Genomic DNA, 25,571 nt, shown 5'->3' on the forward strand with positions numbered 1-25,571 from the left:
GTCGCTGTTGAAGCGAGCATAAAAGTCATTTAGCTCGTTAAGGAAGGAGACGTCCGTGACCGTTGGAGTGGAGTTGCTAGACTTGTAGTCACTGATGATCTGGATGCCCTGCCACATGCGTCGGGGGTCAGAGTTGGAAAAGTGTTCCTCTACCTTCAGCTTGTAGCAGTACTTGGCCTTTTTGATGCCCCTTTTCAGGTTAGCCCTGGATTTACTGTAGGCCTGAGCGTCGTCTGACCTGAAGGCGGTGTTGCGGGCTTTCAGCAGAAGTCGCACCTCCTTGTTCATCCATGGCTTCTGATTAGGGTATGTTGTTATCTGTTTTTCTGTTGTTACACTGTCAATGGTGGAGTTGATGTGATCCAGTACAGAGGAGGTGTAGATATCAATGTCTGTGTGAGAGCCACAGGCAGCCTGTGAAGCAAACATACTCCAGTCAGTGTGTTGAAACTTGTCTTGAAGTAAAGAGTCTGCTCCAGTTGGCCACACTTTGATGGTCCTCACTGATGGCTTCACACGGTTGATGAGGGGTGAATACTTAGGGGTGAGAAACAAAGAAAGGTGATCAGACTGCCCGAAGTGGGGGAGGGGGCTCGCGATGTAAGCTCCATTAATGTTTGTATAAACATGATCCAAAGTTTTGTCTCCTCTGGTGTGGCAGGAAACATGCTGGTGAAATTTGGGGAGTACTGTTTTTAATTTGCAGTGATTAAAATCACCCGCGACAATAAAAGCAGCCTCAGGGTGAGCAGTCTGTTGTTTACTAATGTTCGTACACCAAGCTTTGTTGACATAAATGCACAATCCACCACCTCTTGTCTTGCCGGAGTCATCTGCCGTTCTATCTGCCCGGAGCGTGTAGCGTCCGGCTAGCTCAATAGCATTGTTGGGTACGTGGCTGTGTAGCCATGTTTCTGTGAAAACCATGACATTGCAGTCCAGAAGTCTCTTACTGTGGGTGATGCGGAGTCGTAACTCATCCATTTTGTTCACCAGTGACCGCACATTAGCAAGGAAAATGCTGGGTAAAGAGAGCCGGAGCGGTGTTAGCTTTAGCTTAGCTCTTAGACCTCCGCGATTCCCCCGCCTTTGTTTACGATCTCGACGCCGCCTGCGAGCTCTTCCGCCCGGCCGGGTAGAGTGCGAAGCCTCGGGTGTTCTAGCGATCTCAGGGATGAGTCGAAGATTGGTGATAAAACTGCTGGAAAAGTCCTCACCGATATCCAAAAGCTCCTGTCGGGTGTATGATGTTAAAGCAAAGCTGTTCAGTACGAACAGACCCGAGATGAGCAGGAATAAAACTGCAAAATTGCAAAAACTGGAGAGACGCTGAGCCTCGCGATGTGTTCGCGCCGCCATCTTGGTCTTACCACCTGGTCCAGGTGCACCAGACGGTGTATCTAAAATCTTTTTAAAGAGTGGTTAGATTGTTGTACTTTTGAAATATTCAGGGCCAGTCCCTTCAGAGATACTTGTATTTATTATAGAAAGGATACACGGCCCAACAGCATTCAAAATCTTAATAAATAAGTGTGTTGGAATAATGTCAGTTGAAGATGTAGTGGATTTTAACTGCTTAGTAAGTTCTCGAAGAGAATCTATAGAGATTGGTTCAAATTCACTAAAAGATTAACTACAGGCTAGAGGGACTGAGGTGTCATTAGGATTTCAAGAGACGCATGTAACTTGTCCTTTTTCCACTTCTGCTCCGCATGCTGACATACTCGTCTCAATGCCCGTGTAGTGTTATTTAGATAATTCTTCATGAACTGTAGGACTAAAGATACAAGAGCAGAGTACAGGCTTGTGTACTTTGGAAATTTTGCCTGATAAAGAGCAAGTAAGCATTGCAGGCTTATGATCAGAGAAACTTATCTCACAGATTTCAAGATCATATATAGAAAGACCACGAACCAAAATGTGTAGAAGGACCTTTATCCATTTGGACCAAATCAAAAGAGTGAATAAGACTTGTAAAATCCTTTGCTAGGTGATTAGTATCACAACAAACATGAATATTAACATCCCCAACAATCAAGAGTCTGTCAAACAGTGTATGACTTCAACTTCAACTATCAGGTTTTATAAACTTATGGAGGTTTTTATAATATAAAAATATATTTCTAGTCAACTAAACACAAAATTGAAAGATCACTTAACTTAATAAATTATGTTGATAAAAAAATGCACAAAAGTTTGTACAACTAATTGACCTTTAAGTTGAGCAAACTCAAAAATCTGCTGAAGCGGGTTGCCTTAAAATTTTAAGTTGGCCCAACTTATGATTCTTTACAGTGTAGTTTGTTTCTAAGCGATTGCAATATTGTTTCACAGCAAACATCTGTGTCAGAACAACCCAACTGCTGGGTTGATCCCTTTTTAACTCAGTCTTACTCCCGTTGAGATTCAAAAAATACGAGACACCCAGTCCTTAATACCAGACAGGCAAGCAATTAAAGCATTAAAACTCTGGTTGTTATTTTGCTTAAAAACACATAAATTTGCGTGTCATCAGCATAACAATGAAATGACACTTTGTGCTTATTAAAAATGGAACCCAACGGGAGCATATACAATGAAAAAAAATTGGAGCTAGGATAGAACCTTCCCAGCAGGCACAGTACATCAATGTGACGTCAGAAAGACGTTGGACTCCAACTAATGCAACGTCAGTCAGACATAATATTTTGGTTGAAATTTAAAGTTGGGTTGATGTCTAAACCCAACTTTGTTTGATGTCAAACTCTGACATCAGACAGACGTTAAATTTTGGTTGGAATAAGCACCACACTACAACAAAGGGTGAAATGCATGGCAGCACATTAAATATCTCAAGATCTCAGCAGAGGAGGATTAAACAGTTCCACAAACAGCATTATCAGCTTCACTTATTACTAACCAGACTGACTTTATTTCTGTCAGACGTCTACAAAAGCTCTTATTTAAAAATAACAGGGGTTTAGCTGTAATGTGTTTAATTTCCATAACAGCATAACAGTATAACACCATAACAGTGATTAGTGTTTCCATTAGTTGTGCTCCTAACTCTTATTATGTCTTTTTTGTCTGATATTGTGTTTGCACATTTGCAGCATCAAAAAAAGCTAAAGTGACATGAAATCTGGTTAGGGCTGTTATCTGTTGATGGTTTTATAGTCTTCATGAGATAACCTGATTCACTCATGTTTTTTAATCTAACAATTATGTTGTTCCTTTGGTACATTCATATTACAATCCAAGATCCAGCAGTATTACAACAATCATTTAAAATCTTTTAACAAAGCTCAAAAAACATAACCTACACAGACATCAACAATCAGCGTATGAATCTCAACAATGGTGACATACTTCATGCAGCAATGCATGCTGGGAGCCATGAGTTTTATACTGTGGTGGCTTCATGCATGCATTGCTGCATGTCACCATTGTTTAGATTCATATACTGATTATTGATGTCTATGTCTCTCGAAAGATTTTTCTCCCAAATTGTATTTCAGAATGTTTAATCTGAGGAAAGAAAGTAGTTGCTGAATATAATTCACCAATAATAAATTACCACTTTGGGTCAGTGATAAGAGTCTTCAATCACTCTTCTTTATGATGATGAAAACTTTGCTATCTTATCTTTGTTTATGGCTCCTTTTATAATAAAATATGTGTTATAGTAGACACTATTACAAGACCCATAAACTTACTAATCCAAGAGTCAAACTCTCCCCTACTAAAGGAAACACTGATCACAATAATGGTGACAACATGTTCAAATAAAACATCAACATCTAAACCTCTGTTAATTCTCAAAAAGAGCTTCTGTAGACATCTGACAGAAATAAAGTCAAACTGGTTAGTAATAAGTGAAGCTGGTAATACGTGTACAGTTTATGTTATTTTTGGGGGGGTGTTTATTCCAGCCAAAATTCAGCATCTGCCCAATGTTGGAGCTAGACGTCAAACAGTCGTTGGATTTAGACGTCAAACAGATTTTCATTTTCAACAAAAATACAATGTCTAACAGAAGTTGGAGTCTACATCCTGTGCCTGCTGGGTTGAGGAACTCCACAAGTCAACACTGATTTAGAGAATGAGCACCCATCCACAAAAGCTTTCACAAGCTATAGCAGATTCATCACAGTGAAAATCAACAGATGGATTTATAACAGAACTTCTAGTGGAAAAAAGAATCCTGGGTCCATGGCAATTTCTTGATAAAATGTCTGAAAAATATTTTGATTTAGCTGCTTTCACAGCTTTTTGATAGTTGATCAAAGAGGTACGTAGGATTTCAAGAGACACATGTAACTTGTCTTCTTTCCACTTCTGCTCTGCACGCTGACATACTCATCTCAGTGCCCGCGTAGTGCTATTTAGCCATTGTTCAGCCTTCAATTTTTGTTGTCTTTTCCACAAAGGGGCTATAGAATATAAAATGTCAGAGCAGGTAGAATTAAACCAAGTAAGTTGTTGTTCAGCATTTGAATTATTAAAGAAAGGATCTAGAGAATGTAGCTGATAGGCCTCATTAAAATGTGAAGATAATTCTTCATGAACTGTAGGACTAAAGATACAAGAGCAGAGTACAGGCTTGTGTACTTTGGAAATTTTGCCTGATAAAGAGCAAGTAAGCATTGCAGGCTTATGATCAGAGAAACTTATCTCACAGATTTCAAGATCATATATAGAAAGACCATGAACCAAAACCAGGTCAAATGTATGGCCCAGAGAATGTGTAGGAGGACCTTTATCCATTTGGACCAAATCAAAAGAGTCAATATGGCTTGTAAAATCCTTTGCTAGGGGATTAGTATCACAACAAACATGAATATTAACATCCCCAACAATCAAGAGTCTGTCAAACTGTGTAACAATTCCTCCTAAAAAAATGCAAATTTATTGATAAAATCCTTATTTGGTTTCAGTGGATGATATATGACAGCAATCACCAGCTTTTTGTCCTTTTCTTCAGATAAAACATTTGTACTTCAAAACTGGAGAACATATTGGTTTTTAGGGTCTGACAGCCAAAGCTGCTTTTAAAGACGGATGCTAAACCTCCATCCTTTCCACTAGTTCTTGGACAGTTTATAAAAGTACAGTTTGAAGGCACAAGATCAGAGAAAGGACTACGACCACCCACAGTCAACCGGTTCTCTATCACAAATAAAAAATCTAAATCATTTGTAGTGAGAAAATCATACAAAATAAATGTCTTGTTGACCAGAGATCGAGCGTTTACCAGGGCCATCTTGACTCACCAACTGGCTGTATTGCATGACCCAATGGACAAAGATTTCCATGGTTGACTCCTTCTGGTCATGAATGAAAAAACAACCGGTACTGACAACAGCTATGTGAAACGTTCAGGATTACTTGCTGAACACACTGATGAATAACTCCAGGAATCGCTGAGAAATAGTACGGAACACTGTCCAACCCAAAATCAGAGTAAACCGTGCAAGGGTAGTGCGCCGGTAAACTTGCTAAATATCACTTTAGCTTGACTCCAATTCCTCCCCGCTTTCCTCTCCGTCGGCGGCATTTCCTCCCAAGAAAATCCCATAGCGACTGGCGCAAGCAGGCAGGAATAGACGTTATAAAAGGTGGAGGTGGACAATTAAAATCAGATCCACTCAAAGCAGTCCTTAATGAAACTTCAACTGAGCTCCTTATATTAAGGAGCGTTTGACTGTCATACATTAAAAGTGCATGTAACGTATGAGTCAGAAAGGAACTTAAACACAGGACAAACAAAACAGATATCAGACGGCCAGCCATGAACAAACAGTGCCATCTTTGTTCCTGTGGTACACTGTTGTTACATACCTCATTTTCTTTTTGGAGGAGATCGAGGGCCCGCTCATTTCCCGAAACGTTATCTTCCACATCACTGATTCTTTGCTCGGCCGTAGTGATCCGGCCTTGCATAAATGAGACAGACAGGGTCAGGGTATCAATTGATCCCTGAATGGAGTTGCAAAGTTCTGACATTTGAGAGATCAGCTCTTGCTTAACACTCCCAATGATCTCCCGAAACTCTTTCAGTGCGGCGGCGAGAACCCCCGCTGTATTTTTCCCTTCAGAGGCGATCCCCTCGGCAGCCATTTGCGGGGACTTTCTCTCAGTAGTTTTATGCTCATCTTTCCTGGGTTTTGGTCGACGCTCCATAGTTCTGCGTTGCACACAAGTATCAGGTAGACTTTTTACAACTATTTGGGCAATGTTTCAGGAATTTATTTCAACATATATTAGGTGATTTCTAGAGCGCTCTCCTGTGTAAGTCTAGCTACCTCGAGCGCATCATGTGACTCTAATATAATTAATTCAAAATAAAATATTAATGAATACATCTCTGATAATCCCGGGTTGCTATGCTCATGCAGGTTTGGGTACACATTAAACTGGAGAAATGGATGTCGTTCCTCAACATGGCGTCTCGAGGCCACGATACAAGGATGTCATTAACTAGACAAAATGATCTCATGGCCACGACTTATTATCATGTTCCCACGAGTTAATATGACATTCCCACGACAAAACTAAATGAACCAACCATGTCACCTTAGGGGCACCATACAGAACAGTGCACAAATGCCTTCGTTTTGTACAAAACTAGTCAAACATATTTGTTTGATATTAATATCAAATTTAAAACTAAGGTGAAACATTCCTTTGATTAACACTGATGTTTTCCTATAGCTAGAATACTGATTACTGAGTCAGTACACACATAAAGGAATATCACCACAGTCTTTCACTGTTTTTCAACAGCTATAATTACAGTCTAGAGTCACTAGATGGCTCCGCTGGTCTGAACACAGTGAACATGCATGTGTTGATGGTGTTAGAAAGTCCAGTGTGTATTTGCTAAAGCCATATTCTCATGTTAGAATCAGTGATACTGGAGTGTTACTGTGAGCAGAGTCTGTCCAGCTCTATAAAGCCTATCTGCAATCACTCTATTAATCAACAGACCTATAAATAGAAAGATCATGCGGTTCACAGCGCTGGCATAGAATTACAGCACACAACATGAATGTGCCTTCAACACACTGAGGCATGCAGATCTGCATGTATGCAATCAAAACTATCAGCAAAGCCTTCAGGGACCAGATCCCAGCTTGCTGCCCTTATACCTTCAAAAATAACACATGCGTTAAAACACACACACATACACATGAATGAAAGTCGCATGTTTAAGTGTAGATGTTTGATGGTGCATTGGCAGAAGTGCTCTGAGGGAGTGTATGTGACAAATGCCGATGTATTGGGTCTCTGCTGGATGTTCTTACACACACCTCCATCAGTGGACTCTCCTCATGCACTGGAGAGACGATACACTGGAGTCTCCACACAGATATAATGGTATAAAGTTACACATAAACTCATGGCCACTTTGTCTAGATGGTTACTTTACAATTCAGTTACAGCAAGTATTGTTTCTAATTACTAGTAAGATTTCAGTAATAAAAACACCATCCATTGCTCGTTGCATTAATTTTGATGCCTCAACCTCCACTGACTTGAAATCCAACAACTCCTAGATTTATTTTCATTATTTTCATGACTCGCACAGGCACATGAAGTCACAAGTGCATCAGGAAATCTTGGAATATGGAAAAGCTTACATTCAGAGGAAGGAAATATTGTCATTACACTGATTTTGTCAGGAGAGAAGCTGATCTGAACACAGATGTGTACGTTGTGGCTTTGCTTCGTTTTTTTGTGCACCTCTGATCCCGATATAAATTAAATTACTCTAAATAACCATGTTTTGAACTTATGTGATTTCTTCTGATAAAATATTTAATGAAATATAATCTTACATGAGTAACAGAGAAATTATGGCTCCAGTTAGCTTCAAGTTACACATGACAATTAATGCAACACAATTTCTTAAAAGTCACCATCAGTCACCACTGAGTGTTTGTAAAAACTCCTGACTGCGACCCAGTGTAGATTTTGGTCAAATGAGGCATAAATATATTGTTAGAAAGATTTTAGAATAATTTTATGGGGAAGACACTGTTGCAACTTTTGTGAGGTGTGAAGGAAATGTAACAATATTACTTTAATAAATTACATTTTTGTAGTAAGGAGCCCAACACTGTCTCATGATAGCCACTGCACTACATGATTTGTGCGACTGAAAACAGAAAGTGAGATAAATATGGAAGTTTCTAGATAATAATAAGAGTTTCCACGACATCACTGCACACGGCGTTGGGAGAGGCGTGGCCAACGCGACGCGTTCTCGCGGTGTGGAGCGTCGATAAAGGCGCAGCGCGTCCCTGTGCGGAGCGTCAGTGCGGCGCGATGTTCAACAGCCTGCTGAGACAGTTCGACGACGAGCCCTTCTTCACGTAAGTCACACACATTTCTGTATTAGACAGTCGGAAAATATAACCGGATTGAAATAAATCCATAAAAACATATCACTTTATGAGCTATTAGACTCAGTGCGTCATATTTCAAAATGTTGTGATTCAAAACATATCTTATTGTAAGGATTTGTTTCTTTAGTTATTCTTTTTAGTGCTAGTTAAGCCTGTCATGGTGTTTTTATTTAATTCATTTATTTGTTTGTTAATTTTTTTCTGGCTGAGATCATACTCAAAAGTAATATGAGTAATATGTCATACGAAGTAAAAACATACATGTAATCCAATAGAACAAATTGGGTGGGAAAAATATTATTATTATTGTTATTATCATTATTATTATGTTAACATATATATATATATATATATATATATATATATATATATATATATATATATATATATGGTATATATATATATATATATATATATATAGTATGTATGTGTTATACCTTTTCTGACATATATTTCATGTACATGTATATCCATTGTAAAACCAGTCAATACATGTTGATGTTAAGAAAACAAAATATAAACATTCATATTTTTGAAGATTTATGTGTTTTTTAATAACTAAATAAAATGGCATTTAAAAATCTTCACATTAACATATGTAACTATACAAATTTTGCTGTGGTGATTTTATACAGTATATATTATAAACTCATATCTACCTAGAGAATGTATGTATGAATTATAGGTAACATATATGGCTATATAACTGTATATAGATATAGAGCAATATATATTTCTTATATTGCATTTCCGTATGCGATCGTATGCTTTGTTATTAGTGCAATAAACCTTGATTCATCATCAGCTGGTGTGTCTGAATCAGCTGGTACTGTACATGTCCATGCATGCTCTCATATAAAGTCTCACAGTAATTTAGCTGAACTCAGAGTCACTGTGTGATGAATGCACTGGACCCATTGTGCTGTCAGTTGAGTGTAATGAAGTTTCTTGTCTCTCTTCTTTCTGTTGTTAAGGAGCTCGTCCAGGTAGGCTCATCACTTCTGTCCTCAGTGCATGCAGAGCAGTGCTTCTTAACTCCACACTGTGTGACTTCTGTGAATCAGACAAACGTACTAAAGTCTGTAATATTAGCATGAACTGCATTGGCTCAACAGTCAGTAATTCACTGCACCACACACACAAATCATGTCTTTCCTCACTGTGAATTTGTATTCAGTGTAGTCCGGGTCATATTTTCTTTCAAAATCATGGATATTGAGAATGAGGGCATGTCCACATCGACAGCCGAACTGAACAAGGTCTAGATTGTCACACCTGTCCAGTTGAGAAGCACTGTCACAACAATCAGAGCAATATTAGCAACACAATGATATGTTTTATTAATTGCATACTTGGTCTGGTCTCCTTCTTCAGCGACCCGTTCCAGGTGCATCATGAGCGCATGCGGCAGATGATGAGGGGTTTCGCTGACCCCTTCGGTCAGGGCTTCATGCCCAGCATCACAGACGACCTTCACAGGGGTCACAGGGGTCACAGCGCTGCGGCTCAACCCAACACCAGCCCAAGCGTCCGCAGTGACCGAGTGAGTGCCAGAGTTTGTCTTTCCTAATGAAACTACTTATTCTTCCTTCAGACTGTGCTGTCTAATCTTTTTATATTTATACACTTGGCACTTCCCATTCATGATTATCACAGTATCAGAAGAATCTGAACAATAGAGTTGGGTTTAGGGTTTTCTGTGCCTGAGTTCCCCAGTTTATCTCCCTGACTGTTAATCAGCTCACCTGTTAATGTTCTCCCTAATTAAGTTCCTCTGATTATTTAAGCCCTGTGTTTTCCTCTGTTTCCTTGTCTTGTGTTAATATTTAATGTTAGATAACTCCTGTGTTCTCCAGCATTTCTTTGTAGAATCTCTATTAAATAATTTATTGTTAGATTATACTCCTCTGTCGGGTGCTCAATCCCTACAAACTCGTTACAAATAGTACTAGTAATGCTTCAATTAGCAAACACCAATAATACTATAAAAAATGGCTTATTGATAAAGGGGGAATTCTAGGAGTTCTGAGTTATGAATCGAGTCATTTTCTTGTGTGACCCAGTGCAAATTAAGACCAAAAATATATATAAATGATATTGGTAAAAATATATCTTAAATGTATGTTTTAACAAGGAAACTTTCAAATGTATTTTTAAAAATGGCCAGAAATGTATTTGTAGAATTATATTTCTGTTGAAACATATATATATAGGTTTATATGGGCTGGGTATTTTACTTTTTGTGTATTATTACTCACAGTCTGTTAGTAATACAGTATAAAAATGGCCATATAAGTTATAAGAAGTGCAAGGATTTTAAATTTGAATCATCATTATCAAAATTAATACTGTGATGTAAGGATTCTTTAAGGATTATTGAGGGGGATGTGCTTAAATGTCATTTTTGGTAAAATAGGACAATAAGAGTTTATTGTGAAACCGGGTAGATGTGTTCAGAAGCTGTTTGTCTGCTGTATGCTATCATTGGACGGCGTGTCACCGTTACGGAGCGTCACAGGACCAGCTGGTCACTCCGGCAGCTCAGAACACTAAACTTAGTCTGTGATCCCCCACCTCTCAGTACACTTATTCCTGGTAATGACTTTCATCTGATTCCAGCTTCTCTTTTTAAACCAGTGGCCTTCCCCGTGTAAACGCCAGGTGAGAGGCTGACAAACTTTCAGGAGTGATGATCATATTAAAACTGACATAGTGATAACCATGGCAATGATGAGACAGAAAAAAATGACAAAATAAAATAAATCTTAATGCAGTTAATGCACTTAATTCTCAAAATAAAAATCACATATATTTTCTTTAGTGAAAAAACTAAAAGACAAACCTACGGCACACAAGACAGGAAATGAAACCAAAGTCCAAACACACAGAGAACATTAAATTACAGAGCACAGTCTTGAGTCATATGCTTTTATATAAAATAGAAATCAACACCTACATTGTGAAATCACGTATACATTGGTTGAAGAAGCATTTAGGTCAGATGATTGTCCCCTTCATTTTCCTAAACCAAATTCAGGCCCTGGCTTTGAGTTTCAGGACTGTCCTGCCAAATGAGGGACAGGTGCTCACCCAAATACCAGACTGATATGGACTGACAGTGTCACACTTCGTTCCAAAGGCCTCAGAAGTTTGGTTCTGGGGGACCTAAAGCACCAGTTAATATTCAAACCTGTCGCTATTGTTTAGTTGAAGGACATTGGAAGAAAGATTGTCCTCTACTTAAATAAAAAAAGTTAGATCAATTTAAACCTGCTGTGTTAGCAGTTCCTGCTACAGCCTCTGATCAGCATGGTGAGCTTTTTCAGCCAATAGTTGAGTTTGGTTCAGAGTCTTCCCAATGTGATTTTTCAGCTTTTATTTCAGATGGTGTAGTGTCCCTGGTAGATGGCGACCAAGATGTTCCAATTAAGATCTTAAGAGACACTGGAGCTTTAGATTCTTTTATTTTGGAATCTGTTTTGCTGTTCTCTAACAAGTCTGATTCTGGCAGTTGTATAATGGTATGTGGCATGGGTTTAGTTCCATTCTCTTCTCCTTTACATGATTTTACCCTTAAATGTGGTTTGGTAGAGGGTGATGTAGCTGTTGGGGTTAGACCCCAGTTGCCAGTAGAGGGAGTCCATATGATTTTGGGGAATGACTTGGCAGGTAGTAAGGTGTGGGCAGATGGCAAAATAAACATCTTTAAAAAGCAAGATTCAGTGCCCCCTGCAAAGGTATCTCCAGATTGCAGCTTTGTGTCTCCGGAGGTATTTCCATGTTGTGCTGTTACTCGCTCTGTCTCATGTAAGGAGGTTGAGAGTAAGCCAGAAAGCCTTGAGTTGCCAGTTAAACTACAAACAGAACAGTTGACTAGTTCTTGAGGTAAGATAAAGGTAGATATTACCTCGGCTGATTTTTTTAATAAAGCGTTTCCTGATTCAGTGGTGAGGAATAGTGCTCAGTGTTATTGATGGGCTGTTGGTCAGGAAATGGGTTCCACACTGTGACCAGGGTCTAGGTGAACCAGTTTTTCAGGTAGTTGTACCTGAAGTTGCAAACTTCACATGGTGATGTGGCAGGTCATATGGGTGTTTGTAAAACTTATGATCGCATACTCCGTTATTTTTTTTTTGGCCACGTTTAAAGCGGTATGTAGCTCAGTTTATTCAAACTTGTCATACATGTCAGTGCACAAACAAGCCAAATCAGGTTGTAAAGCCAGCTCCTTTGTATCCAATACCAGCCATAGGGCAACCTTTTGAGCATCTTATTATCGATTTGTGTTGGGCCTTTACCACGGTCCAATCAGGTCATAACTACCTATTAACTGTTATGTGTCAAGCAACTAGATATCCGGCAGCTTTTGCCTTGAGTACCATAACTTCAAAATCGGTAGTTAAAGCGTTAACTCAATTTATTTCAACATTTGGAATTCCAAAAATCCAGATCAGGTCAGATCAGGGGTCTAACTTTACCTCCAATTTATTTGCGCAGGTTCTCAAACAGCTTCAATTAAAATAAGTCTACTGCATTCCATGCTCAGTGCCAGGGAGCTTTGGAACGTTTTCACCAAACGTTAAAGTCCTTGCTTCGCTCATACTGTACAGATCTGTTTGCAGATTGGGAGGAGGAGTTACCTTGACTTCTACTAGCTGCTCACGAAGTAGTGCAGGAAAGCACAGGGTTCAGCCCAAATGACTTCGTGTTTGGTCATAAGCTGTGTGGGCCCTTATCAGTGCTGCAGGATGGTTGTTTGCCTGAGGAACCTCCTCGGAACCTTATTGACTATGTAAATGGTTTTAGGCTGAAGTTGTATAGACCCCTTATGCGCGGACGTCACAGGTACGTCACGGCGCTAGCTGGAGGCAAAACAAACGGAAAACTGGAGGCTGCTAAAACAAATCAACACAGGGTCGGCTACTCAAGGAGCTTAAAATGTTGTGTTGTTGGTTGCCAGAATCGACGGAGAACATTTTATATACATTGTTGTGAATAATTGTGACCGGAATTTAAGAACATTGTAAGAAAGAATAAATACAGAAAGTTTATAATTAATTTGCAGTCTTCAGAATTTTTATTTCTAGAAAATATTTACATCTTAATAATAATTTACTGTAATGTCACTCTTTATTTAATCTAAGGATTTACACACCCTCAGTTTCTCTTTACTATACACGCTCGGTTTCTCTATCAGGTAAGTGTAGATGTCAGGCCACTCAATCGGAGGTAATCCTGTCAGATCGTCCATCCAATGAGTGATTGTGTACGGGTCGACCAATCTGCTTCCGTCCGTTAAAGTTAACTTTTTCAAATAATTATCGCGGTCCCGGACAGTGAGTGACCTTAAATATTCAGATAAAGCAGATATATTCAGATTTTCCCCAGCCATTGTTAAAAAAACAAGCTAAGAAAACTCGCTAGCTACCGTTTGTTCAAGTGTTGAGGGGAATCTTTCTGCCTCCAGCTAAGCCCCGCCCACACAAATACGTCACCTTGTTTACCAACTGTAAAAGGGTCTATAGGGCTGGTGAACTAGCGAAAGAGAAACTAAAATGTTCTCTGTGGCGAGTGGGGCGGGGCCGAGGGACGTGGGAACAAGGAGTGAGGCCGGCGGGATGATTGGGAAATCAGCTACACCTGCGCCCCCACCGCCGGTATCGAGTCCCACGTAGGAGATGGAAGGATATGAAACTGGAGCGACGACCGTGAAGGACAAGAGAGGACCAGGCCTGGGCCATTATTTTATGATTTGCTTTTTATTTTGTGCGCACCAGTCATCCGTGAGGGGCTGGTGCGCTGTTTTGTGTTTATTTTTGTCATTAAAGTTTCATTTCGATTGTGCGCCGGTTCCCGCCTCCTTCTTCCGGATGAATATGGAGATTTTATCATTACAGTGGTGTCGAAGCCCGGGAGAAGGAGGGACGCGCTCCTGAAGATCCCTCGCCACTGTGGTGAATCCGCTGTGCCATCGAGCAGACGAAGAGTGTGCCACCATGGATGCTCGAGGCGGTGGGCTGGAGCTAGTTGCCGGGGACGGGCGAGCTCGCTGCCAGCCGCCCACGATATGGAGGGGCGGCTGCCGTCCGTGAGGGAGCGGAGGAGTCGGCGCTGTTCGCCAGAGAGCCGGAGCCTGCTGCCTCCGTGAAGGAATCCGGAGAAGCAGGGAACGGGGGACTCCTGCCGGCTGCCCAAAACCGGAGGAGCCGTCGCTGTCCACCGGGCGGCGGAGGAGTGTCGTGCCGTCCGCCGAGGGCCATCCAGTGCCACTGCCAGGCACCGCGGAGGAGATCACCCAGCCGGTGGAGGGCCGAGCAGCAGTGCGTCTGGGAGCCAGATTTTTTTTTTTCTCTCCTCTCTCTCGTCTCTGTCGCTCCTCCTTCCATCTCCTTTTCTCTCGCCTCATCTGTCCTACCCCCAGGTTCCCGCAGGTCCCCGTGAGCGGTCCCCCCCGAAGGGAGGGCGGGGGGGAGTAGAGCGCAGTCTCGGGAGTACCCCCCGGCCTGCGAGGGGCGATGGGGGTATGTGGCGAGTGAGGCGGGGCCGAGGGACGTGGGAACAAGGAGTGAGGCCGGCGGGATGATTGGGAAATCAGCTACACCTGCGCCCCACCGCCGGTCTCGAGTCCCACGTAGGAGATGGAAGGATATAAAACTGGAGCGACAACTGTGAAGGACGAGAGAGGACCAGGCCTGGGCCATTATTTTATGTTTTGCTTTTTATTTTGTTCACACCAGTCGTACGTGAGGGGCTGGTGAGCTGTTTTGTGTTTATTTTTGTCATTAAAGTTTCATTTTGATTGTGCGCCGGTTCCCGCCTCCTTCTTCTGGATGAATATGGAGATTTTATCATTACATTCTCAAAAGAAAATGAAACTGAGATATGACAGACAGGCTGAGCTGCGCGAGTTTAGTCCCGGTGATCGGGTACTCTCTCTTTTGCCTCTTGTAAGTTCACCTTTGCGCAACACAGTAAAAGGACCACAGTATTTTGCACAGTATTTTGAACTATCTTATTGAAACCCCTGGTCATAGGAAGTCCTCTAAATTATGCCATGTGAACCTGTTAAAATGTTATCACTCCCATGATCAAATCAAAGTTGAAGGCACTCCAGTGGTGCATCTTGTGGCTTTAGCTTTGTGGAGGGGGGAGAAGAGGAGGTCGTTAGGGTTTCTGATGAGGTCTTGCAAGGCCGGTTGAAAAATTCCCAGACTTTGCAAAACTTTGGGGTTTTGGTAGATCATTTAGACTCCGAGAAACGTGATGAATTGGTAGCGCTTATCAGAAACTACCCTGTTTTGTTTTCTGATACTCCATCGCAAACCCATTTAATTGAGCACAACATTGACATCCGAGATGGTAAGCCTATCAAATAGGTTTTATCATGTATCTGAGGAGAAGAGACTGCAATTGAAAACAGAGGTACAATATATGTTGGACAATGGTATTGCTGAGCCATGTTGTTTGAACTGGGCTTCACCCTGTCTTCTGGTCAAAAAGTCTGATTCCATTTTCAGACCCTGCACTGATTATAGAAAAGTTAAAAATGTTACTAAATCAGACCTTTATCCTCTTCCTAGGATGGAGGACTGTATTGATCAAGTTGGGTCAGCAAAGTATGTTAGCAAATTTGATCTTTTAAAAGGTTATTGGCAAGTACCCCTTACCAAAAGAGCTTGTGAAATTGCTGCCTTTATAATTCCGTCTGGTTTGTTCTCTTATACAGTGATGCCTTTTGGTTTGTAGAATGCTCCAGCAACCTTCCAAAGGCTGATGAATTGGGTGGTCTCAAGTCTGAAAGGGTGTGCCATGTATTTGGATGATGTGATCATCTATTCAGACTCCTGGGAGGAGCATATCGGGAGAGTGCAAACCTTGTTCGAAAGACTGGTGTGGGCCAGGTTGACTATTAACTTGGCAAAGTGTGAGTTTGCCAAGGCTACGGTCACATACCTAGGGAAGGATGTTGGTCAGGGTTTTGTCTGTCCGGTGGAAGCCAAGGTCTGGGCTGTAAAGCAATTTCCACGGCCCTCCACAGAGAAAGAACTGATGTGCTTCCTGGGAATGATGGGGTACTACCGTGCTTTCTGTAAAAACGTTTTTGTATTAGTGTCCCCACTGACCAACCTGTTGAAGGCCAAGGCTGAATGTCAAGTGTCAAGAGGCATTTGATGCAGCTAAGGCTCTTTTGTGTTTGGCACCCTTATTGGCTGCACCAAATTTTGGGAAATCTTTCAAATTGCAGGTAGATGCCAGTCTTCCCGGAAAACTGCTAGGAGCCGGGACTGCTTTTTTGGGGGGGGGACTTTGGATTGTTTTTAGGTTGGGCCAAATTTTGGGCTGAGGGTGGGACCCTCATTTCAAGGAGGGGGGTGTCACGGCCCCTCCTCTGCATTGCAGGGGCGGATCCTCCTGCAGGCAGAGGTGGGTCGTTAGTGATTGGAGCCACCTGGGCTCAGGGTATTTAAGTTGTTTCTAATCACTCTTTTCTCTCTCTCTGCTCCTCCAGGTATGATCCTGTTTCATTTGTTCCTTTATAGTTTTACTTAGTTTCCACTCAGTCATGTTCACACACACACACACACACACACACACAGATTCCTTCATCCATGCACTTTACACACACCTTACATTATTATGACATTCTCACACCTCATTCCTTTTTTCTTATTTAAAGTTAATAGTTTTTGATTTACAATAAAGTACCTTTTTCTTTGATTGGCCTATACTTGTTTGTGTCCCCTCATGTTTGCCTCAGGCTATGAGCCAGCCTGTGACAACAGACATACAGCCAGTAACTTCATAGTCGACAGCCCAACTAGTCGGATTTGAGCTGGTGATTTCAGCAGATTTTCTTGCTGTTTGTGTGTGCTGTATGCTTGAGACCATCAGAAACCACTGGTAGATTATCTGAATATTTCAGGATTATGGCTATAGGCTGAACGAATCGCTGCCGTCGAGTAACACATTCTCAGACGCAGACAGGACAGTGCGCTCAAGATGTTGTTGCAGTTAACTAAACACTTCTACTTATTTGGCAACATTGCGCAGCAGCTTATGAGTCACATGTGCATTTAGTAACAGAGTAACCTGAGAAATGTTTTCAATGTTAAGGCTACATCTGAAGCGTTACTGATGTCCTGACCATTCCAAGAATCGTCTCATCTTCTGAGAGCTCTGCTGTGTGGCTCATTTGCTAAATCAGAAGTGTTTTTCCCAGTGGGTCTGTCGAATCATTCTTCTGCCCAGAAGAGACCAGCGCTGTGAAAGCATGCAGCATAAATGCGTCGTGACCTCAGGCCTGTGTCTTCCAAACACAGCCCACCTAAAATAGCATTCGTGACCCGTCCTCAGGCGGGTTAAAAATACACTCCAGCACAAGCAGATAGCCGAGCCGTGCTCTCCAGGGGCTTTATTAGCTGGAGGAGTGTAGATGGTTTTAAACGACTCGACCGTAAGAAGCCGCTGAGGCAGTGCTGCTCGAAACCTTCAGAGAAACACGAGCTGCTTCGCCATTATTAGACACCATAACCAGAGGTGACAGCTACCAGATTTGGGAGTCATCCAGAGCTCTCTGAGCTACCCAAGCATTCAAACTCAGACATGCTTTTGTCTCAATTACATTCTGTTTAGTTTTCATCATCTGTTGTGTGTTTAATTAAGTGTGATTGTCTGGCATGTTTTGTTTTGGTGTTTGTTACAGTTTTCACACATTGCTCTTCAGTCCATCCAAATAGAATTGTCTTTTCACACGTTGTACCATTATATTCTCCATGTTGTTCATACAGATGAGAATCTCATGAAAACCTTTATGAAATATCTGAATTAAAATACGAAATCAAAAGAAACCGAATTAACCAAGAACATCTGTTTGCAGTTATATTCTGTGACTGCTTATCATGTCACTTCTGCTACTCATCTCTTATCTTCAGTTTAGTGACTCCCACACATCTCAGGTTTAGATACTGTAAGGTCAGTGAACTCTGACCTGCGCTGTGACCTGTGACCTCCAGTGTGTCCTCACAGCTATATACAGTGTCCCTCTCACAGCCGTGTATTATTGATGTGTGCTGGATAGATCAATGCTTTATATAGTGTTTGTGTAGCAGCTGTCCGCTCTCTGTTTGGGTTCTTCAGACCCTATCGTGTCGTGTCATGCTCATAGCATTGACTCATCAAAATCACATAACTGCTTCACCTCTTCATCAAAGCTTGTGACGATAGAGACAATCAGAATAGAAGTCACATCAGTTCATAGTGGAGAAAATAAAGTTCCTGTTTTGAAATCCATCACATGACAGAATGGGTCAAATGAGTTACAGATGCATTCCACGTCAACTCTGGCCAAAGAGCATAACAGCATCACACAGTCTGCATTTAAGCTCTAAATATGAGAAAATGGTTTAATAAAAGACTGCTGTCTGCAGTATATATAGAGAAACCTCATGTCCCTGCATGTGAAGGAAGGTCTTTAAATGTGTGTGATTCGTGTTACAGGAGCTGGATTTCTTTCGCAGTCCTTTCTCTATGATGGACAGCATGAGGAACAGGATGGAGGCGATGCATAGAAATTTTGTAAGTCTGACCTCTGACCTCTTCAACCCAGAGTCAGTGTCCATCTTTCAAAAACTGGCCTCATACAAGGACGCTAAGACACGCTGTTCTTTTGAAATCGTTTTTTTGTAATGAGCAGTTTTCTTAGTTATCTGCAGGGATGCCTGTTGTAAGCAATTCAGTGATTATGATTCTTTACAGATTTCTTATCGTTAACGAAGAAGCCCTCATCACAAATAAACTAAAAGCGTGTCTTTCACTGTCAGTCAGTAGTTCCACTGCTCGACTGAATTCAGCGTCCCAGTCAGAGAAGCATTCACAGTCTCTGAGATGTTTTTGTGATGTTTCTTTCAGGAGAACATGCCGTCAGACCCCAGCAGTCACTCGTACTCCTCTTCCTCAGTCATGACGTACTCAAAGATGGGAGACGAGCCGCCCAAAGTGTTCCAGGCCTCGTCTCAGAGGCGCTGTGCTCCTGGAGGAGTGAGTCCTGCTCTCAAACACACACACCTCACACCTCCTGCAGATCAGGGTCGTGATGCTGGCTTCTGTGTGTCCAGATCAAGGAGACCAGGAAGAGTCTGAAGGACTCTGAGAGCGGACTGGAGAAGATGTCCATCGCCCATCACATCCAGGACAGAGGCCACGTCATCGAGAGGAAGGAGAACAGAAAGACTGGGGAGAAGGAGCTTAACCAGGACTTCCAGAACATGGATGAAAGTGAGGAAACACCTGCTGGTGTAAACACTTTGACTGCATGCTCTTTTACTGTTTTCTTTTACTGCACAAACAAGCATTATTTTTATTAGTTATATTTGCTAAGTAATCACTTCACAAATTAAGGCCTAAAAAGGTCTGAAATCATGAAGTCATGCATTAAATGTTGCATGCACTGGAAGAAAAAGTTTCTTCCAAGCTATTTTTGTTTTTCAGTATTCATATCTAAACATCCCTAAATAAAGATATATTTACTTGAGGTGCAATTTGAAAATATAATATCTTATTTCCTGAGGAACTGAATAAAGTGAGTGATTGCTTAAAAATATAAACATTTCTGCCAATAAGGTCTTATTTTATGTAATTTTGTAAATGTATCTTGTATTTAAGTATCTTTAGACATTTGCACTGGAAAACAAGACAAAAATACAGTTTTTTTTTTTTTTTTGCAGTGAGATCAGAAGTATAGTTTGAGATCAGAGCTATTTAAGTCTTAAACTTAAAGTGCTTTACATAAAAGAAAGTAAAATAATAATGAAGAAAAATAATAACAAGAATAAAACAAGCTATTTTAAAACTTTTAAAATTATTTTAAAAATTTACTTATTTAAAATGAATTTAAAACAGTTCAAAAATGATTTTACATAAAACAAAATAAAATAACTGTGAAAATATTGTGCAATCAGTTGAGACATTGCACAGTGTTCATTCAATAAATGCACAGCTAAACAGATGAGTTTTGAGTCTAGATTTAAATGTGACTAGTGTTTTAGCACATCTGATCTCTTCTGGAAGCTGATTCCAACTACAGGCAGCATAGTAACTAAAGGAGGACTCCACTTGTTTTGTGTGAACCCTTGGTATTTCTAACTGAGTGCTCTGTTAGGTTTATATTCAGTGAACATATCTGCAATATATTTCGGTCCTAGGTCATTTAGTGACTTATATACACGAGTAAAAGTACTTTAAAATCAATCCTAAATGTAACTGGAAGCCAGTGTAAGGACCTGAGGACTGGTGTGATATGCTCAGATTTTCTGGTTCTAGTCAGAATCCTGGCAGCAGTGTTCTGGATGAGCTGCAGCTGTCTAATGGTCTTTTTGGGAAGAACGGTGAGGAGCCCATTACAATAGTCCACCCTGCTGGTGATAAAGGCATGTACTAGTTTCTCCAAGTCTGGACTGGAAACAAAACATCTAATTCTTGCAATGTTTTTTAAATGATAGTATGCTGATTTAGTTACTGCTTTGACATGACTACTGAAACTAAGGTCTGTCTCCAGAATCACACCAAGATTCCTGACTTGATTTTTAGTTGTTTGACCCCTAGAGTCAAGGTATGCATTCACCTTGAACACTTCATCTTTGTTTCCAAATGCAATGACTTCAGTTTTTTCCTTGTTTAACTGAAGAAAGTTCTGGCACATCCAACTATTAATTTCATCAATGCATTGGCAGAGGGAGTCAATGGGGCTGTAGTAATTTGGAGATAAGGCTAGGTAAATCTGGGTATCATCAGCATAGCTGTGATAGGCAATTTGGTTCTTTCTCATTATTTTACTTAGTGGAAGCATATACAGGCTAAACAAGAGCGGTGCAAGAATTGAGCCTTGTGGGACTCCGCATGTCATGGACGTCCACTTAGACTTATGCTCTCCTATGCTCACATAATAGCCTCTCCCTTCTAAGTATGACCTGAACCATTTGAGTACCATCCCAGAAAGCCCGACCCAGTTTTCCAGTCTCTGTAGTAGTATGTTATGATCGACAGTGTCAAACGCAGCACTGAGATCTAGCAATACCAGCACCGATAGTTTTCTGCATTGTCTTTTCATAGTCTGAACTGCTGTTTATTTTCTCCAAACTGATTTCTGTCTGTTTTCTTACTGACCATTATTGGAGCAATATCATCAATAACATTCTTAACTTTTGAGTTGAAGGAATCAAGGAGAATATCAACAGAGTCTGCAGAAATGCTTGGTGTTAAAGATATAGCCTCCATAAATAGTACACTTGTGTTCTCGTTTATGCATCTCCTTCTGACAGAGACAGATCTAGATTCAGTGGTAGCAGAGATCAATATATCAAAGAAAATACAGAAGTGATCAGATAGTGCTATGTCCTTAGTAACAATGGATGAAATGTTTAGACCCCTACTGATGATTAAGTCTAGAGTGTGTCCACCTTTGTGTGTGGGTCCATGCACATGCTGAATCAGGTCAAAAGTGTTTAGAACCGTTATCATTTCTTTTGAAGTTTTGTTTTCTGCATTATCTATGTGAATATTTAAATTCCCTGCAATAACAAAACAGTCAAACTCTGAGGAAATCATTGATAACATTTCTGTGACCTCTCCAACAAATGCTAAAGAGTATTTTGGAGGCCTGTAAATAATGATACACAGAATGCGTGGAGCACCTTTCAGCACAATCCCTAGATATTCAAAAGATAAGTACTGACCAAATGACACTTGCTTGCATTGATATAGATCTTTAAATAGAGCAGCTACACCCCCACCTCTCCTAACAGTCCTGCAAACACTCATGTAAGTGAAGTTAGGAGGGGCTGCTTCATTGAGGACTGTTGCACTGCAGCTGTCTTCTAGCCATGTTTCATTTAGAAACATAAAATCCAGATTGTTTGTGGTTATTAAGTCATTGATTAGAAATGATTTATTTTTAAGTGATAAAACTGAATTAGAGAAGGCTACAGGCACACTGGGTTCCCGCTTGTTCGGTAAGCATTTGTCAATGTTGCTGCTATTATACCGGAGAGCCGACACATATCACTGAGAGCTGCTATCAGTTGTTTTTGGTTCACCTTCAGCAGATAGAGGGTTTGGGCCCTGGCGTTGTGGCAGCGGTCGGAGAGCTCTCGCAGGAACAGGGCCCACTGTCTTTGGTTGTTGGGGGGCCCGCCCTTTTTTAGTTGATATCTGCGGGCTAGCAGCGAATGAGTGGGAGAGTTTAGTCCCAACATACACCAATTCCTCCATTTTCTGTGAGAAGCACAGAAGTGGAGATGCTGGAGAGAGGGATAATGTGTCTGGTGAGATGGGCTGTGTCTCTGGTGTTTCCGGTGGCTGTGATGTGTTGTCCTGGCTTCCCTGGCTGTTTTCCAGAAAGTCGTACTTGGGTGGTGAATCTTGTAGCTGTTTTGATACATCACAGTCAGTCTGTGAGGAGCTCTGTGGGCAGGGCTCAGCGGGGATAGTGTCTATCAGCAGTGATTGTTTTGGCTGCAAGGTGTTATCAGTGTCCTTGTGGGATATGTCAACCACATGATGACCTGGGCCCGGTGTGTGTGTGCTGAATGGATTGACACCCTCTGCTGAAGGATGACGAAAGGAAAGTAGATATTGTCCTTAAACACTCTTGTACCAAGTTTGTTAGGGTGGAGGCCATCCGGTTTAAACAATTGTCTATGGCCCCAGAAAAGATTGAAGTTGTCGATGAAATTCACTCCTTTTATATTACAAGATCTTTGTAGCCATGTGTTCAGCCCAAGCAACTGTGAAAACATATTTGTTCCCCTTGCTGGGAGTGGTCCACTGATGAACGACTGAACTTTGAGTCTTTGAAGTGTTTCAAAGAGTTCAATGAAGTCCTTCTTAAGGAGTTCTGACTGCTCTTTCCGAATATCATTCTTCCCCACATGGATGATGAGCAGCAAGTAACTTTGTTTCACGAATCACAATCCTTTGTAGAAGTTTGCAGCAGTTCATGCAACAAGTAGATCCAACAGGAGGCATTTTTTTCTCTCTTCTGTTTGAATGTAGGCAGTTGTTATCCCGTCACAGGAATGTAAGCTGCTGGCAGTGGGAGACAAAGTCTTCTTTTTGTAGTATTATTCCAGTCCCAATGTTTTTAGTTTTAGCGTTTGTGCCAAAAATCTGTTGTTTGAGCACTGTGCTCATCTGCTGATGTAGAAATCTTAGAAAAATCAGAGAAAAGTACAGAAATAAGAAGCAAAGCGCAGAGCAGTAAGCTAGAACGTCCGAATGGTAGCAAAGCTTGAAGCAAGGATCAAAGTGCTAAGCAATAAAGTGCTTTTATGCTTTAAAGCATTGTAATGCAAGACATTTACATTTAGAAACCATATTATTTTATTATTATATAGTAAATTATATAATTATTTTGTTATTATATATAAATAGATAATATTTCACATGTATTTTTCCATTTAACTTATTCCTTAATTTGTATTTATTTATTTTTATAAAAAGGTTTGGGCCACAGTTATACCTATGGCCCAAACAAAGCAGATTTGTCAGCTGGAAATGAGTCGTGAGCACAGACAGGAGATGACAGGGACCTGAGCTGAACTCTTGATTAGGGACAGTAAGCAGCTGCTGTGTTTGTGTTCCCAGCGGAGGCCCAGTCCTTCGACGAGGAGTGGCAGCGCCAGGTGTCCAGGTTCAGGACGTCTACACCCATGTCCCTCCTGGAAGAACAGAGACACCGAGCGGTCCACCGAGCGCCCATCACCGCCCCACAGGACACACGCAGGTCACACACAGAACATTAGCATAATTAATTACACACAACACACGCTAAAATAGGTTTCAAAATATATTGACATAAATATTTTTTCTGTCCATTTTTATTTTGCATATTTTTCCAAGAACCTTTGAATAAAAACTTTCTTTGTTGTCTATAATATGTGTGAACATCGAACACAGTTTGAATAAAAACAAACAAAGCCTAAAAGAAGGCTACTATTAGATATTAATTATATTTATGTATATGAAGCATGAAACACAATATTTTTTCTATTTCAAAAATATATTTCAACGAGCCCTTACTGTTTGCATCATATATTTAGCAAATATTTAAAATATATTTTGGCTAATTGTTATTGTTATTTATGCATGCATAAATGAATAAATGAATAAATGCCATGCATGCCAAATTGGGAAAACAATATTTTTTTAATTAAATATTTCACATGGGTCCCATTAGATGTCAGTTTGTCCCTAAAGCTGGGAGAAATCATGATTCATAGAAAGCTGATGCTACTTTACTTTACTCATGCAGTCGTGTCTTCTTCTTGATATTCTGTTAAGACATCTTGACAAGACTTAATAAATGTAAAATATCTGCCATCCTGACACAGTTAGACAGAATATTTGCAGTTCAGACAGAGTCCCTTTGAAAGATGAGATTTGTCCTGTTTAATATGATAATGTCTCAGTTTCTTTACGATTGTGTGTTCACAGAGAGGACAGCGAATCAAACCCAGCAGAATGAACTCAACATTAAAGGCTCTGGCATGAAGAAGAAGAAGCACTAAAGCTCATTCACAATAAAACTCTCAGTTTCCTCACATCTGCCAGTGTTTTCTTACGCCTGTTTGAGGACACACACACACGATATCTGCTGGAGAACCATCTGCAAACCCTGCTCTGTAAACATTTGTATAATAAAAATAAAGAAAATAAAATGCATGAAAGTAGACTTATTTTTATATAAATGTTCCTCCATTTGTGTTTGAGACACACGACTGTGTGATGTTGTTGTCGAGCCACACTTCACTTTTTCACTTTTCAAGAGGAATATTAAAAACACTTAGTGTCAGAATGATATAATGTCACGTGCAAACATTAAATGTTGATAATAAAGTTGTTGTTGACGTCTGGCCTGATTCAGTTTGATTCAGCTACATGAATGATCTGAAGAGCTCATGATATCATGATGTCCAAACCTGATTTAAACACAGAAAGAGTTTGTCTGGGTCTGACGGAGAAACTGGAAAACACTGCATGTGTAACACAAAACACCATTTTATTGTTTTAGTCCTTAACATGACAGATAATCAACAAGAAATGCTTTATTCTCCCAATAAAATATGAATTTGACGGTGAAGACTGAAACAGATCTAAAGGAATACATTGCCTTCGATTTCAATCTTC

At 40.6% G+C, this 25,571-nt stretch overlaps 1 protein-coding gene across 2 annotated transcripts; it reads left to right on the forward strand.

Moving 5' to 3' along the window:
• The first annotated feature begins 8,217 nt into the window (after window positions 1–8,217).
• LOC113058233 (myeloid leukemia factor 1) lies at window positions 8,218–25,291 on the forward strand. 2 transcript variants are annotated; one of them, XM_026225935.1, is made up of 8 exons: window positions 8,218–8,357; window positions 9,365–9,376; window positions 9,765–9,933; window positions 18,888–18,965; window positions 19,299–19,427; window positions 19,505–19,664; window positions 24,030–24,168; window positions 24,879–25,291. In XM_026225935.1, exons 1-8 carry the CDS (start codon window positions 8,311–8,313, stop codon window positions 24,907–24,909), a joined length of 765 nt encoding a protein of 254 aa, XP_026081720.1. In that variant the 5' UTR covers window positions 8,218–8,310; the 3' UTR covers window positions 24,910–25,291. The 2 variants fall into 2 exon arrangements, with proteins under 2 accessions (XP_026081720.1, XP_026081721.1); XM_026225936.1 differs by lacking the exon at window positions 18,888–18,965.
• Window positions 25,292–25,571: the final 280 nt, after the last annotated feature.

This window comes from Carassius auratus, chromosome 40, assembly GCF_003368295.1.
Source record: "Carassius auratus strain Wakin chromosome 40, ASM336829v1, whole genome shotgun sequence".
NCBI classification, from domain to species: domain Eukaryota; kingdom Metazoa; phylum Chordata; class Actinopteri; order Cypriniformes; family Cyprinidae; genus Carassius; species Carassius auratus.

What these genes read in the sequence shown, in the direction of transcription:
- LOC113058233 (XM_026225935.1), top strand. Translation starts at nt 8,311, where the DNA reads ATGTTCAACAGCCTGCTGAGACAGTTCGACGACGAGCCCTTCTTCAC. An exon ending in CAAGCGTCCGCAGTGACCGA is followed by an intron (nt 9,934 to 18,887) that starts GTGAGTGCCAGA and finishes TTCGTGTTACAG; the next exon opens with GAGCTGGATTTCTTTCGCAG. An exon ending in CTTCCAGAACATGGATGAAA is followed by an intron (nt 19,665 to 24,029) that starts GTGAGGAAACAC and finishes TTGTGTTCCCAG; the next exon opens with CGGAGGCCCAGTCCTTCGAC.